The sequence below is a fragment of the Lepisosteus oculatus genome, chromosome 3 (assembly GCF_040954835.1).
Source record: "Lepisosteus oculatus isolate fLepOcu1 chromosome 3, fLepOcu1.hap2, whole genome shotgun sequence".
NCBI classification, from domain to species: domain Eukaryota; kingdom Metazoa; phylum Chordata; class Actinopteri; order Semionotiformes; family Lepisosteidae; genus Lepisosteus; species Lepisosteus oculatus.
This window is the reverse complement of record NC_090698.1, coordinates 52,872,110-52,888,558: the sequence shown is the minus strand read 5'-3', so window position 1 is coordinate 52,888,558 and position 16,449 is coordinate 52,872,110. Positions and strand designations below refer to the sequence as shown.

General features: G+C 36.3%; 1 protein-coding gene across 2 annotated transcripts in view; it reads left to right on the top strand.

Moving 5' to 3' along the window:
• prr16 (proline rich 16) overlaps positions 1–16,449 on the top strand; it is a 151,102-nt gene that overhangs the window by 61,160 nt on the left and 73,493 nt on the right. Inside the window, exon 2 of one of the 2 annotated variants that reach the window (XM_015366358.2) lies at positions 9,769–9,825. The exons of the other annotated variant lie outside the window; for it this stretch is intronic. Coding sequence (XP_015221844.2) covers positions 9,769–9,825 — 57 coding nt within the window. The remainder of the gene's footprint in view (positions 1–9,768; positions 9,826–16,449) is intronic. 2 annotated transcript variants of the gene reach the window in all.

Below are 16,449 nucleotides of genomic sequence, written 5' to 3'. Positions count from 1 at the left end.
AGTCCCTTAGTCCCTGTAAACCATTATGTCTGTCTGTAAAGGAATCTAGTTTTTTAACTCTTATACCTCAGGGCATTTCATCCAATGATTAAGTTTTACTGACAGAATCTGCCAACACAAATTTTATGCCTGAGAAGGGACACTGATGACATAGAAACATTTCTGTATGGGATGACTTCATAGACGTTTAGCTGAAACAATTTGTATACAAGTAACAAGGTTACACTAACATACTGAGGAAAAATGAGAACGCATGAATCCATGATTTATATCAACAGCTCATTTAGAATAAATACACACAACATTATTTACATTTTAAATAGCAGCAAATTATTTTGAGTAGCTCTTTTCCCTTGGGATTATATATTGCTCAGTTTAAATTCTGCGATTTCAGAAGAAACGCCAAGAATCTGTATAAATGGGCATTTAAAAAATAATTTAATTCAAGGATAACGAAAGATTATGTTTCACATAAGTAATGAAAATTGACTGAGTGCCTAGAGAATGAGATGTTCTGCTTCAACTAACAGCAGCCTAGACCAGAGAAACCACAAATCAACTCTGTGAGAAGCAGGTCATGTCCTAGAAGGCAGAGAGTCACCGCACCAGCCCAGGACCATCACATCTGTCCAATTCAACTGCAAAATCATTTTCAGTCTGCAGTGGTTACAGCATAACATCCAGAAAGAAAAAAAAAACTTAAATCAGCAGAATGACTATATCTCACCATCTGTATAAAAATGATTTGCATGCTCACAGGCCATGCCGGGGTAACATGCTGACAACTGAGAATTGAAATTGTCACCTTCTGTGTGCCAGGTAGTAGTAGAGATGTAGTGTTTTATTCACTGAAGAATACTGTATTGCCCTTTACAGACCTGCAAGTCAATCCAATAGTAATAATTTTCCAGCAGGACAACTGAAGACCATTCATCTTTGGCCAACTTTTAATCCTGAGCCAAGTCCAACATCTGTGGGATCAATTCAGAAGTGTCTTCCCCAAAAGCCTAATTTATCTCGGGTTGGTGACCAGATGGCTGCACCTGTACAGTAAGAGTGGTGGGATATACAGCGGTTATTCCAGAAATTCAATTTAATTTCCCTGTTTATTGTGTTTTTGTCTGTGTATATGTATACTTAAACATTACCAGAGTATACAAAATGCAATGGTCTACTATTTTTAAAGAGTTGTTGCCTGAAAACACAAATCCCTCATCTAAAGTTGCATCTACAATATAGTGAAATAATTCAAAGTCAACTACTTACAAAATACCTTTTCTAAAACTTATTCGGTTACCTCCAGATGGTCAGAGAACCCTGTAATATTTGCACTTCACAGCTAATCTAGACATGGATTCAGCATAAGTGCAGTGTTTCAAAATAGTAAGATGAAGTTTTGTCATCCTAACATACCCAAGTGCCCACAGGCCCAAGTGGGCAGTGTGGTCTTAAATACAAAGGCATTGGTCTTTTTCTCACTTTGGGCAGACTGCCCATTCCCTAATTAAATAAATGAGCTCAGAGAGAAAGTCCAACTTATGTAAATGAAACATTCTGTAGCACATATTAGTAGATTAGTAACCCATTTACAGGGAATGTCCTCTTTAGTATAAGCATAGTGTGTCTGCAATACCGGAGTAAACAAGCATACTTTTAGAATTTGATTAAAAGGGAATATAATATGGAATCGCGTATCTCAAAAAATTAATAACGATATGATTATATTCTTAACTTCCTTTGTAGCCCACTGGTCTACGTGCCCGATTACCAAATCACGGTTTGTGTGTTCAAATCCAGCTGGTGCTGGACTTTTCTTTTAACAAACATTTCTTCGAAAAAATAGAATAGCAATATTATGGACAATCAATTGACTTTTATATTTCAAAATATCACAACATGATCGATTCTAATTCATTTTTGATAGCAGTGAATAGTTGCCTTCTTCCCTTCTGACAACGGTCCCTGCGTCCGCTTCCTGCTTATATTGTGTGTGTGTGTGGGGGGGGGATTCCTTCAGATCTCCCTTCAGATTTAAAAGGTTATTAATCATATCTTCGGTGTCGCATCCTACAAGTGCAGCTGATCTTTTGCTGCCTGGGTGGGTCAACTATCACAAAGCTTTAAAGAACCTAACATTTCTTTTATCAACAAATTGTAAATTTGTAATAGTGTAAATTTTTATAGAGAAATGGAGGCTGGACAGTATGTGTTACAATACATTTGTATTGATTTAAATCTTGTTTTGATTTAAATCGCAAACGCGTGTTTAATTATATGTGTTTTTTTTATCATAATCAGACTAATGCAACATAAATTGATACAGTATCTTTGTCTAAGTATCTTAATAAACTTTCAGCATAGCTTTCTACCCGTTTAGATTTATTTTTCTTGGGATTTTGGGATCAAACATGAAAGGATTAGATTGTAATCGTTTTTATTTTTCAAATACGTTTTAGAAAAGTGTAATAGAAAAGTGTAAAAGTGTACGCCTTCCTAAACCCTGCCCTGACCACTTTCACTCCTGTCCTGCTCTTCCCCGCGCACCCTAGCCGGGCGCTCTTCGGCCTCTGCCCGGGACGAATGTATATTTAGATATTTACACCCGGCTTGGCACCGAGGGAGCATCTGCATTTATAACTTAGTTTTTAAAATTAGTCAAGCAATATGAAGCATCTCCTTTTACTTTTAAGTCCCTTAAATACATTGAGCACAGCTTTCTCACCGCTTAGATTACTTTTTGATACCATCCTTACACAAAACAGAAACTTCTTGTATTTTCCAATGGCATACAGTACAAGTGGAAAGATTACAGATTTTAATCGTCTTTAATTTTGTTACATTATACGTTTTAGGAGCGTTTCATCTATACAAACACCACAAAACTATTCTCGATTGCATTTCTGAATGTTATGTTACACCTACAGTAGTTCACTGCTTTAAATACATCGAATTAAGAAAGTTAGGTGTAGCACTTTAGATCTGAACCGGGCAAAATCTGATCATGTTTCTCTATAACAATAATAAAAGACATTATTTTACATATCAGCTTTAAAAGTGGCATCTCAAAGCAATAAAGAAGATGAAAAACAGTTAAAAGGGACCAAAGTAAATACCAGACAAACGCAAATGTGTTTTTAATAAAATGCTTTTATTCATTCAGCAGAGAGTGAGAGGGACATCCAGCAGAGAGAGACACACACACCGGTTTCCATCGACAAAAGTCTGCATTTTCAGGAGTGTCTCTAGCCTCCCACTCCTCCCCAGTAATGCGTCGTACTGTTCCCGCTGCTGCCGAAAAGTCTCCACACAGGTGCCTTTTGCCGAAGTCGGGAGACATTAGAGGCTTGCCACACCTGGAGTGTTAAACCAACGCATTAGCACGTTAAAGCCCATTGAGGACCCGGGCGCAATAATTGTTTTGTCCCTTGATTTACTGATCTGCATTAATTACAGAAATCGAGTTCCTGCTCTTTGCAGGAACCTGGTCCTGCTGTCACCCACAGAACAGAGGCTGCCGCAGAACCTGGCGCTGCTGGAGCAGCACTGTCAGACCTGAGCGCTGACAGTCAATCTGGACAAGACCAGAGTTATGGTTTTCCAGAAATAAAGCCAGACCCCCATTAGTCTTCCTGAGATCGTCGGATTATGAACGAATAAAAGCATCTTATTAAAAACGCGTTTGCGTTTGTCTGGGTATTTACTTTGTAATCGGTGGTTTACATCTACTGTATTGTTTTGAGATGCCACTTTTAAATGTGATACTGTATGTAAAATAAAGTTTTTTATTATTGTTATAGAGAAACATGATCAGATTTTCCCTGGTTCAGAAAAAAGACGATTAAAATCTGTAATCTTTCCACTTGTATGTCATCGGAAAATACAAGAAGTTTCTGCTTTGTGCTAAGACATTAACGAGTACAACCCCCCTCTCTGCGGGAGTGCTGGCTGTGATGAATTAAACCGGTTTCACTGGAGAAATGGAATACTGGTGTGTATGTTTTCTTTAAAGTACCGAGACCAGCCATATACTGTATGTTTAAGTTCCAAAATGAATATCGTTTATGGCCTTCACACGCGTTGCAGTATGCTCCTATTCTTTTTATGCTTAGGCACTAAGATTTCCCTTCAGTGGTAAAATTCCATATAAATATTCAATACTACAATGGGCACAGTAAAGACGTTTACTGTAAATCTTTCTACGACAGACCAACAGACCACGAGTGCCCCTGTCGGTCAACCAATCACGTACTGCGCGTCATCGTGCGTCACAATGCGCGACGCCGTAGCCAATTACCTCCGGTACGTGTGTGTACTGCGCACTTTGAATGGCTGCATCTGTAGCTCTTTCATGCTTTTAAGAAACAAGGAACTACAGCTGGAATTGTAATTATAGTGTTTGATTTGTTCTTTAAATATGGACTTGTAAATATCAGGCCTTTATAAAAGTATACTTCTTGAACAAGCTGTTTTTCTTTATGATTTATGAGGTAAATTACATTTCTTAAAATTACTTATTGTATATTTTAAATCATTAATGGTTTATGTACTGTGAAATATTTAGACAACTATTCATTTATACTGTATCATTATCACAGAATTATGACTTTTCTGTGATGGTATTGAGTCATTTCAAAATTTTATTTAATTTTTATTTATTAAATTAATTTATTTTACTTAAATAATTCAGATAAATGAAAAAGTCTCTTTGTACTGTCCATAATATTAAGAAAGGAAACTGATGTTGCAAAAATTAACATCTTTTATTTAAATAACATTCTGAGAAGGCCTTAAAAACTCAACTTCAAAGATATTGGAGACACAATGCTTGTACTGTTGTACAATTGTCATCACAGAAATTTGAATTTTGAATAAACGTGTTTAAAGGACAAAGGATAAATGATTTTTTATTTGAAAAACGGATGAGTGGTAGTTCTTATGTTTAGATGTTACTAAAGAAGTTTCTTATACTTTGTTGAGATATTAACAATGTTTTAGTAACATAAAATTGTATGCTGCTGTATGATCAAAATAAACATCTGATAGGGAAATTTGTTCCATTACCCAGTTCCATCACTAAAACCATCTTTACATCTTTATATCTCTTTACGATTTTAGTAAGAATGATTCTAAATGTGGTATTCACATAGGTAGTATTTTGTTCTACATGTAAAGTGAGTCAGAGTTCAAGAAGGGAAACTGAGGTTCCCAAATAAAGAGTTATACTCGTCAAAATGAGCTAAGCTGGAGATCAACAGACTTGGTGCGTTGATTATATACAGTGCCTTGCGAAAGTATTCGGCCCCCTTGAACTTTTCAATCTTTTGCCACATTTCAGGCTTCAAACATAAAGATATAAATTTTTTATTTTATGTGAAGAATCACCAACAAGTGGGACACAATTGTGAAGTGGAACGAAATCTATTGGATTTTTGAAACTTTTTTAACTAATAAAAAAATGAAAAGTGGGGCGTGCAAAATTATTCGGCCCCTTTACTTTCAGTGCAGCAAACTCACTCCCGAAGTTCAGCGAGGATCTCTGAATGATCCAATGTTGTCCTAAATGACTGATGGTGATAAATAGAATCCACCTGTGTGTAATCAAGTCTCTGTATAAATGCACCTGCTCTGTGATAGTCTCAAGGTTCTGTTGAAAGCGCAGAGAGCATCATGAAGACCAAGGAACACACCAGGCAGGTCCGTAATACTGTTGTGGAGAAGTTTAAAGCCGGATTTGGATACAAAAAGATTTCCCAAGCTTCAAACATCCCAAGGAGCACTGTGCAAGCGATCATCTTGAAATGGAAGGAGTATCAGACCACTGCAAATCTACCAAGACCTGGCCGTCCCTCTAAACTTTCAGCTCAGACAAGGAGAAGACTGATCAGAGATGCAGCCAAGAGGCCCATGATCACTCTGGATGAACTGCAGAGAACTACAGCTGAGGTGGGAGAGTCTGTCCATAGGACAACAATCAGTCTTACACTGCACAAATCTGGCCTTTATGGAAGAGTGGCAAGAAGAAAGCCATTTCTCAAAGATATCCATAAAAAGTCTCGTCTAAAGTTTGCCACAAGCCACCTGGGAGACACCCCAAACATGTGGAAGAAGGTGCTCTGGTCAGATGAAACCAAAATCGAACTTTTTGGCCACAATGCAAAACGATATGTTTGGCGTAAAAGCAACACAGCTCATCACCCTCAACACACCATCCCCACTGTCAAACATGGTGGTGGCAGCATCATGGTTTGGGCCTGCTTTTCTTCAGCAGGGACAGGGAAGATGGTTAAAATTGAGGGGAAGATGGATGCAGCCAAATACAGGACCATTCTGGATGAAAATCGAGAATCTGTGGAAAAAGCTGAAAACTGCTGTTCACAAACGCTCTCCATCCAACCTCACTGAGCTCGAGCTGTTTTGCAAGGAAGAATGGGCAAGAATTTCAGTCTCTCGATGTGCAAAACTGATAGAGACATACCCCAAGCGACTTGCAGCTGTAATCGCAGCAAAAGGTGGCTCTACAAAGTATTAACGCAAGGGGGCCGAATAATTTTGCACGCCCCACTTTTCATTTTTTTATTAGTTAAAAAAGTTTCAAAAATCCAATAGATTTCGTTCCACTTCACAATTGTGTCCCACTTGTTGGTGATTCTTCACATAAAATAAAAAATTTATATCTTTATGTTTGAAGCCTGAAATGTGGCAAAAGGTTGAAAAGTTCAAGGGGGCCGAATACTTTCGCAAGGCACTGTAGTATCCGACAGCCTTTCTTCTGAAAAGGTATGATATATTTAGATTCCAGAAAGCTGCTGGTATAGTCCCACACAAAATGTTCATCTGTAAGGCTATAGAAATCCAAGGGTACCTCTGTGCATGCTATAAGAAATGGTGTGTGAACAGAAAATGGAGGAAAATAATGAGAGAAACCTTTAGCTGAACTGATGCAATTGCAGTGTGCCACAGTGAATTGTCTTTTATGGGCCCTTTTCTTCCAGATGTATACCTGTGATCTATATTCTTGAACAGTTCATAAATTTTTAGAAGGTACACAAATGTGTAGAGTGACTAACAATATACAGAAATAGCAGTAAACAAAATGCAGAAGGCTAAACTTGGTGGAATGTCATGTGAAAACGTTGTACGTGTCTATCTACTGCAAGATTCTTGCCTTGATAATACAGGGATGTGATAAAATATAGTGCTTTCAAAGAAAGGTAACAAAGATGTTAAAGTAAAAGCATTTTGTCTATAGTCTTGGAAAAAAGGGCTTTTTCATGTTTTCAAAATCCACAATGGCACCACAAAATGTTGCAATGGTTTCCCCTCAAAGCACTAAAACCCCTTCAAGAATCCAGGGAATTACTTAAAGCTCACAGTTAAATAAAAGGAAATGAAAATTTGTAAGAGACACATTCCAGTTTCCAGGCAGTTTTCTATAGAAAGTCTTAGGGCTCAGGAATCAGATTGTAATTATAACAATTATAATTTGACATTCTTTACAATGTGGATAGATAAACAGATCAATGTGTATTTAGCGATCAAGTATTTAAGAGACTTTCTCTCATTTGTTGCCCTTTAATGATTTTGCATTTTATTAGGCATATTTATTACATCAATTACTTTTACAGTTTGTTGGTGTTACATAATCACATCACTCACATGTGCAAGTAGTTTCACTCACTAAATCCACCTGAGCAAGTAGTTTTTGTTTTTAGTAACAAGCTTCACAAATTAAGAAGAGTTTTTTTTTGGGCTGGTACATTACATGAGGCCATACATTCCACCCTTTCTCCCTACTTTAAATACTTAACCACATGGAGCTGCAATCAGTTATGTTTCTGAAGATTCTATACTGTATATTGTTTCAAAATGAACAAACTGATTTGTTTAACCACTGTAGCCTCTTTATCACTTAGCACATGTATCTTACAACAGAAAACACATTTTCACATTTTATGTTTCATAAAACCTTTTTTTTTGCCTAAATTAATCTTAAAACTATGCTACAACCTAACAAATCATACTCATGAGCAAGAGTCACATGAATGCTGTCAAGCAGCAGCAGACAGAGTCAGTGTGAAGTTGTCAACTTTCACCTTATGATTTGCACTTCAGATCTCCCTATTTACTAATACTATATTATTGGCCGAACAAAGGATAGGGTCTACAGCTGCCAATGCAGTCATTATTTTGTAGTTACCCAGTGGTGAATGTATGCTCAATTAGCTACTATTTAGTACTCAATTAACTACTATTAAACCAGTTAGATTGGCCAGATGGCCTCCTCTTATTTGTAAAGTTGTTCTTGTTCAGAAGTGTGTATGTTATGATGAGCCATTCTTTTCTCCATGTCATATGGGCATTCTACAACAGGCAAATATTGTTAGACAAGACAATCCTGAGAGTTGTAGTTGTGCATTCATGTTCAGGTATTCCTGAAGGTAAACAGGGGCATGATCTAAACTTTCAGAACATTTTTGGTTTCCTTCTTTCTGCAAATTAAGGAGTGAAATGAAGATTGTAGTTGTCAATCATATTGCTGAAGCACTGTAAATAAAAGTCCACTGGAGATGTCAGAAGTATGAAGTAAAAACAATCTGACTTGACACCAATGATATATAGATGATTTCTGAAGAAGTCACATCATTTGAACAGAACAAGGTATCATATGTTTTCAGAAACAAAGAACATGAATCTGGAATGCAAAAAAGGTAAGAGAAATTCTTGATGGCAAAAAAGTATCACTTTGAGAACTGAATTGAGGTTCTCTTGTGAAACCACAAGTGAATGATGTTGAGTGTATTCAGCTGTTTTTCTCAGTGATCAAAATGAGAAGCAGCCTATCTTCCAACATTGAGAAGACATACAGTACCACAATACAGTTCCTGCATGGAAAATAATAATGGAAATAAATAATAGAAATAATTCACATTAATTGCAAATATTCTTGAAAAAAAACATTTTACAAGCTAGAACTTTTCTATGTGATTATTTTGTCATGTTTGATTATAATACATTTTTAGATAAAAACATCTGTAGCTAAAAAAAAATTGATCACATGCCCCAAATTTTAAGATGTAAAGTGTTTTTGTCTGAAGGTATTACATTATCAGATCTTCACAGGATGTATTGATCAATAACATTTCACAAGAAATCGTTCTCTTTTCCACCAATTCACAACAGGTTTAATTCTTCATTTGTAGGGAATTTATTTGTCTTTTCCAAGCCTATTAACTAAATTATGATTAAATACAATTGTTGAACTGTAAGTGCTTAACTTTATCATATTATTTTGTTAAAGTGTAGCACAGTTACTTAGATCACATACAGTACATTATTTTTACATTATTAATTTATGTTTTTTTTAAGTGATTACACGGTTACAGCACAAGTAAGGAAAGGATTAAATCTATCATTTTCTTAGCAATGCTATTGAATCAATGTAATTTCATCAAAACAAATTTATTTGTGTGTGACACATTGTCTAATGGTTTACCAGTACGGCTGCTTAAATTTAAAAAAAGTGTAATTAATTATTATTATAAGTATACTCAAATAAAAACAATCCCCATTGCCTCTTGGGGTGAAATAAGGGATGCATGATATTTAAAATTGAGCATATTAAAGTTTAATGTACAAATGCAAAATGTTTCAATAAATGACAACAGTAATTTTTACATTGTGGCAACCGTAGCTGCTACCATTCAATTGAGCTGTTTTAGCTGGTCTTGTCCTGTCACCTTTTAATCCATTTTATTTGTTTCCTTTCAGAAGAGCCACACAAGCCAGCTAAAACAGGTCCAACTTCTTGTCCCACAGCAAAAGGAGGTATGACTCCATCATGTTTTCCCTTAGTGGCTAAAAGACATCCGTGTAAAGAGTCACTGATTACAAGTAACTAGTTTTGAATATCGAATATCCTTTCCTGTGATAAACCTAGATTTCTGATACATATCAGTTTCTTCCAGGAAACTATCCTTATCCTAAACCATACGGCTCACAAAGATTAAAGGGTCCTTTTTTACATTCAAATCTTCTGGTTCTGTCAATACTGCTGTTTGTAATGGATTTATTATTCAGAAAAAGATTCATTCTTTGAGTTTCTGAAAATATTTCAATTACAGGAAGTGAAGAAAGCCAGTGCGCACACAAAACAAAACTTTTCTTACATTTTACATATTTTACATATTATAATGACATATTATAATTTGACTGTTGAGTGTATGTCTTATATACTGTATAAAGCAAATTCTAAACCCTGGCTCACGCTCATATGCCCGTTTTAAGGATGATTTACTTACGTTTACTTACTGATATGAGATTGAAACACTAAACCATTATTCAGTAAAAATAAAGACAGACCTGAGGTCAAGGAGGTGGCATCAGAAACAACAGAGGGAGGGAGGAAACTTTTGGGAAGGTACAGAAGATGTACTGTATACATCTAATAAGGTTATTGAATAGAGAAAGATTATCAGAAAGTCCTTGGTCCAGAAGCTTGGTGGGGTGAGATTTCTTCACTGTTTGGTTCTTTTTAGCAGAAGTTGATTTGTAAAGTAAATAGTAAAGTGCTGGATAGACCCAGGGCTGAGGAGGTGGAATCAGGAACGGGGGGGAGAATTCCTTGGCCAGTAGCTCCAAAGATGTTTAGCTGTGTTGGACACCAGAGATATAAACAAAGGGAAAGGTATATATTACATTTGAAATAGAAGTCTTGGAATGCCTGATGGCTGAGTCAAAGGTAGACGAACCCAGGTCCCAGAAGAGCGGTGTCAGGAACAGCAGGGACCAGTGAAATATGATGAATAAAGAATTCAGACCCATGAACTCAATATTTGGTGGAAGTACCTTTGGCACCAATTACCAAGTGTTTTTTTGTTCCTATCAACATTTCACTCCAACATGGTGCAATTTATGCCCATTTTTAGCAAATTTGCTCACATTGTCTCAGTTGGATTGATTTCATTTTCTTACTCTTTAACTATTCCAGTGTAGCATTGGCCTTGTGCTTAAGATTATTTTCCTCCTGAATGTTGATGCTAATTCTTGTCCTAGTTTAAGGACTAAATAAGGGTTTCTACAATTTGCCATTACTTTGCTGCATCTATGCTTCCATCAGTCCTAACAAGCCTCCCAGTTCCTGCTGGTGAAAAGCAGAACTATTATAAATAACACATGATATATTTATACAAAATATGCTACAATGGTGCTACAGCATCAACCAGTGTTCTTTTGCTGACTGAAACATGTTTTACTCTAGTATTTGCCCATAATTTCCTGTCTTTCCATACTAATGAGTTTCCAGTCCCTGCTGAGGAGAAGTATCCTCATAATATGATACGCCCACCACCATGCTTGACTGCAGGAATTGTGTTGGTTGGGAGCTGGCATGTTTTGAGTTTGACCGAATGCAATATTTGACTTTAAGACCAAAAAATAATATTTAGTTTTCATATGATAATACCACCTTTACCATATTTTACAGGTGCTTTGATGCAGACTCTATATGGGGTTTGAGATATACAGTATACTTTATGTAATGTCATCCTTCTTACCACCCTGCCAAACAAATTCGTTTTGTGAAGTGTTCTGGATATTATTGACTGGTACACATTTTCTCCCATTTCAGCCATTGAACTCTAGCTGTTTCAGATTTGTCACTGACCTGTCAGTGGCATTCCTTTCAAGTTCTATGTGCCCTGTTTGGAGGGATGGCCTAATTGAGGCTCGCTTCAGTGTAACTACTGAGCTTAATGATTGTGCTCAAAGGGATAAAAAAAATCACAGTTTTTTTGTACACTTTTGACTTATGTTTTTTCGATAGTTTTATCCCCTTGACTTGCATTGAGTGTGCCGTCATTTCATTGTTGAACCACTACTTGACTAAGGAACCGCACTTAGACATATGAAATCATGAAAGCCATCGTTATTGCATATAGACAAAGACCACTTGGATAATTGTGTGGCTATGATTTTATACACATTAATTAATTTAGGTTTATTACAGCAAAGGGTTTGGATACTTTTACTAAAATTACTCTTATATTTTTTCTTTCATATTATTTATTTACTTTTTTGTTTTTTTGCTTTGAATGTGTGGAGTTCATTGTATATAACAAATATTAATTGTTTCTTCAAAGTGTCATGACTGCAAGGTTCAAAGACACAAAATGTGAAAAGTGTCTGAATACTTTTCCAAGACACTTTATATCTACTTTGTTCAGTCTACTGTACATGTATTTGTATGGCAACTTATTTGTTCAGCAGCCATTGAATCTGACAATTCCAGCCCAATGGTCTGAAAGTCAGTCCATTCCAACAACTCATTAGTTTGACAATTCCAGTCCATTGGTTCAGTCTAACCCTAACCAACAAACTGTCAGAAAAAAAAGCGATTTCCTTTGTCAGTGGGCTGTGAGAACAATTGTCAGTTCTACCATTCTGCTTCTGGAGGAACATGCACATTTTTTCAAGTGCTTCTCCCCTTGAAGTCATGGATGTATCATTGAAGAAATCAATCAATCAGCAAGCCTGACCTAATATGGTCACCACCATAATAAATAAAACCCAGTATGGAGAAAACATTTAAATCTATTTTCTGCCCACAGACTACACATCTGTTCAAATCTATTGAGTAGCTTTGCAATTAAATATATATACTGTATACTGTATATACTGTATATAGTGAGGTAGAAAGGTTCCAAAATAATGAAAATCATTTAGTTTATCTGGGAAACAAAGGTCACTCTACCAAGATGATGAAACTCTCTTGAAATATATTAATATATTTATATTATGTTATATCATGTGAGGTTAACATTTTTTCATACAGCTTTTAAAGGGGATGAACTAGCTAATCAAAACAATAACTGAAGCACCCACATGATATAATTAATTTAATATGGTTATATACAATTTAAATATTTAAAATATTTCTTCAGGTTGACTATGTCTGTAACTAACTGAAGTTCCCCAAGCAGAGATTGGACAAGCTGCTTGCTTGAGTGTGCTTTTGTCCATCATGATATCCTTGACTTGCTGAGGAACAATGTGCTCTGTGACTTACAGAGATAAAAGCAAAATCACTCTTCCAATTAACACCATCTCCCATGAAGACACTGGTAGATTCACAGCGTAAAGAATGGTGCATGGTTCTGACAGGGGACTGCATTTCTTTGTTGTCAGAGGGATACCAGCTTGCCCTCTGAGTAAGGAAAGCATTTGAAGGGGGAAGTATGAACCTTTTGTAGATTATAGATATACACACAAAATATTAGAAATATTAATGTAATCACACGGGTTATGCAGATGCAGTCATTCAGAATGCCTATCAAAATTCATGTCCACAGTAAACTTTCTGTGCTGTACTCTGGTTTGATTTGCCTTGCTGAGTTTAGCTTTTCACTGCCCATACAAGATCGATAAGTGGCACTTGTGATGTTAGTGAACCGGTAGTTTCATTTAATCTGTTGTACTACTTCTTTAAATCCACTTAATAGGGAATCATGTAATTACAGGGACATTTTGGTAGCTGAAAATAAAAATAACCAAACTATAATAATGTTTCTGAATGTTATTAACAAAATTTAACTTATGAATATAAATGTAATTTATTTATATATCTGGTAGTTGAAAATAAAACAAAGTACACAACAGTATTCCACTTTCTTCATCGGTCACTTGATGTAGATATTTTTGTTTTGACAAGTTCATGTTGACTACATTTTCCATCAACACTTGCTGCTGTTATTATTGTAATTGAAAAAGAAACACTTGTACAAAATGGGGAAGGAAATACTTGTATTTTTTCATTTAGCTCGTCCAAGCAGAGTGACCCATTGGTGGTTCAGCAGTAGAATTTAGCAGGAACAGGGTGAAACAGATACAGCAGACAGAAAAAAGATTTGTGAATCTGAATAAGCTGGGTGCTGTGGGAAGACATCACTAAATCAGTGCTTGATACAGGTTTCAGAGAGATCAGATTTCAAGTTTTCTTGTTACAGGTTTCAGGTTTTGCGTGAAGCGCCTCCTGGAAAAAGGCTCACAATGCCGAGCACTGATACCAGCGTAAACAGTATTGAATAGAGAACCTAATAGAATAATTAGAAGGACTAATTGAATGACTGGTAGAATGTAGTTCAAATTAATAAACGACTTGACTGTGTTTGTATGTGATTCCCGGTGGCAATGGTAACGTCTCCTAGGGCAAGTAAGGACTGTGTGCTTCTGCCCTGATCATTCGTGACATTATCACAGCATGTTAAAATTAAAGTAATATTAACAATAAATGAACTAATAATGTGACTACCTCAATGTAGTGTACAGTTAGCAAACGTGTGAATACTGCTATGGGGGAGTAAAGACCAATAATCTGAGTGGGTGAGGGATCATGAAATTATGTGATAAGATACATTAAAATGATAAGATAATTTATGTTCATGTTTTTCAATGCAATTTCATTTATTCATGGCACAATTTGTCTTATACTGTATATTTTTAAGATCCATTGTTAGACTATGTACGATACAACCAAATATGTTTTAAGTAAAAATGAGAGAAAAAGAATTTTAGAGGATTAACTTTACAGCTGCCCATCTCACTGAAGCATTTCACACTATTGTGTGAAAATATTGTGTATCACCTTTTGTATAGGAGAGCATACATTTTATTACAAATTATTACATATCTGCAGTGCATTATGTGAAGTTAACTGAGGACAAGCAGAATGTCCTGATTTGGGGCACAGCAGACACATTTATACTGAGGAGCAAATAGATGGGACGGACAACAAGTGCAACATATAAACCCAGCAGTCACCCCAGGGAAAGTTCAGTGTTTGAAAATAGCATTTGGCATGTTTCTCTCTAGCTGACTTAATGGTTGTTTTATAGACAATTAGTTTCATTGTGCCTCAAAGTGGCATTATAAAGACAATAAAGAACAAAGATTTGAAATTAGTGATGTAATTAAACCAACCAAAAATGTGTTTGCACCTCCCTTGATATCCACTCCTTCCATTTCCCTTCTTTGAGGACAAGGATGCTGGGACTTCCTGCAGAGTGAGACGTAACCAAATTGTAGCTGAAAAAGTGGAGATGGGATGGAGGAAGGGTGCAGATAGTTCATGCTGTGGATGAGTTATACTTTAACATAATGTTCTTAACCATTAATATAATTTTTTATATTTCATATACACTTTAAACATGAAGAACAGATTTAGGATTCAAATTTTAGCAAATCATAACTGTTAAATTACTACATTGAAACCATTATAGAAATGAATATGAATATGAAAGTAATAAAAAACAAGTGCACTCAGTAACAAGGGAGGTGATATCAGTACGTCTGAGAAGATGAGCAAGTTTTATACAAAATCGTTCTATAAATCAATTTGCCTATACTTTCAACCTCTGGTAAGTTTTAATCAACTTGAGCCCTAAAGAGATCCTCTCTGCTCTTTCAATCTGAAGGGCTATAGGTTAAGTTCACAATACCCCTATTTAATGAAATACAGGAGGCACTGCAAGGAAGACAATGCGTTTTAATGCTGATTAAGTATAATCGATGAGCAGTCTTTTAAATTGTACATTTGCTTTCACGTTTTTGTTTGGCCAGCCAGCACTGATGTTTAGCCAGGCAACCCACACAGCAAGCCTACAATTGTGGGAAATTTGAATCTGTTAAATTCTAGTAAAAATAAGTGATCTGCCAGCAGCTATATCACCCTGCAACTCACACCACTGAAGCTAAGCCAGTGTGTCTGGCCAGTACCTGGTTGGTTCACCGCCTGGGAAAACTAAGGTTGTGCTGAAGGGTGTTAAAACAAAGGTGTTAGTGGGGCCTGCAGGGGATGTTCAAACTGTGGGCTGTGTAGGTTCTAATGCCCTAGAATTGTAATGGAGATACAATACTATAAAAAGGTGCCTGTGGTCATTAAAACTTAGGGTTTTCTTGAAAAGAGTAGGGGTGTTGCCCCAGAATCCTGGCCAAATTCCCCCTGCCTTTACCAGTCATGACCTCCTAATAATCCCCATCTATGAACTGGCTTCATCACTCTGTTCTGCTCTCCACTGATAGCTGATGTGTGGTGAGAATACTGTGTGCACTATGGCTGAAATTGCATCATCTAGATGGGTGCAGCTTATTGGTGGTGGTACCTAATATATTACCTAAGGAATTATTATTATTATTGTTATTTTTATTATTAGTTACTCCAAGAGTCAAGCTTCAAGCTTGAAAAATGTAACATCTACGATTTGCTAGTTACATGCAGAATATGTTCTGTTGCACATTTAGAGGGCCTCTGGGCCCTAGGCAGCTGCTTAGTTCACCTATGCCAGGGCCTGGCCCTGCGTATAGCAGCAAAGTTAATTATTTCTCTTTCTGTCTGTGCTTCTTCATCTTTCAAGAACAATAAACAGGCTGTAGGGAGGTGTCTTTTTGGACTGTGAG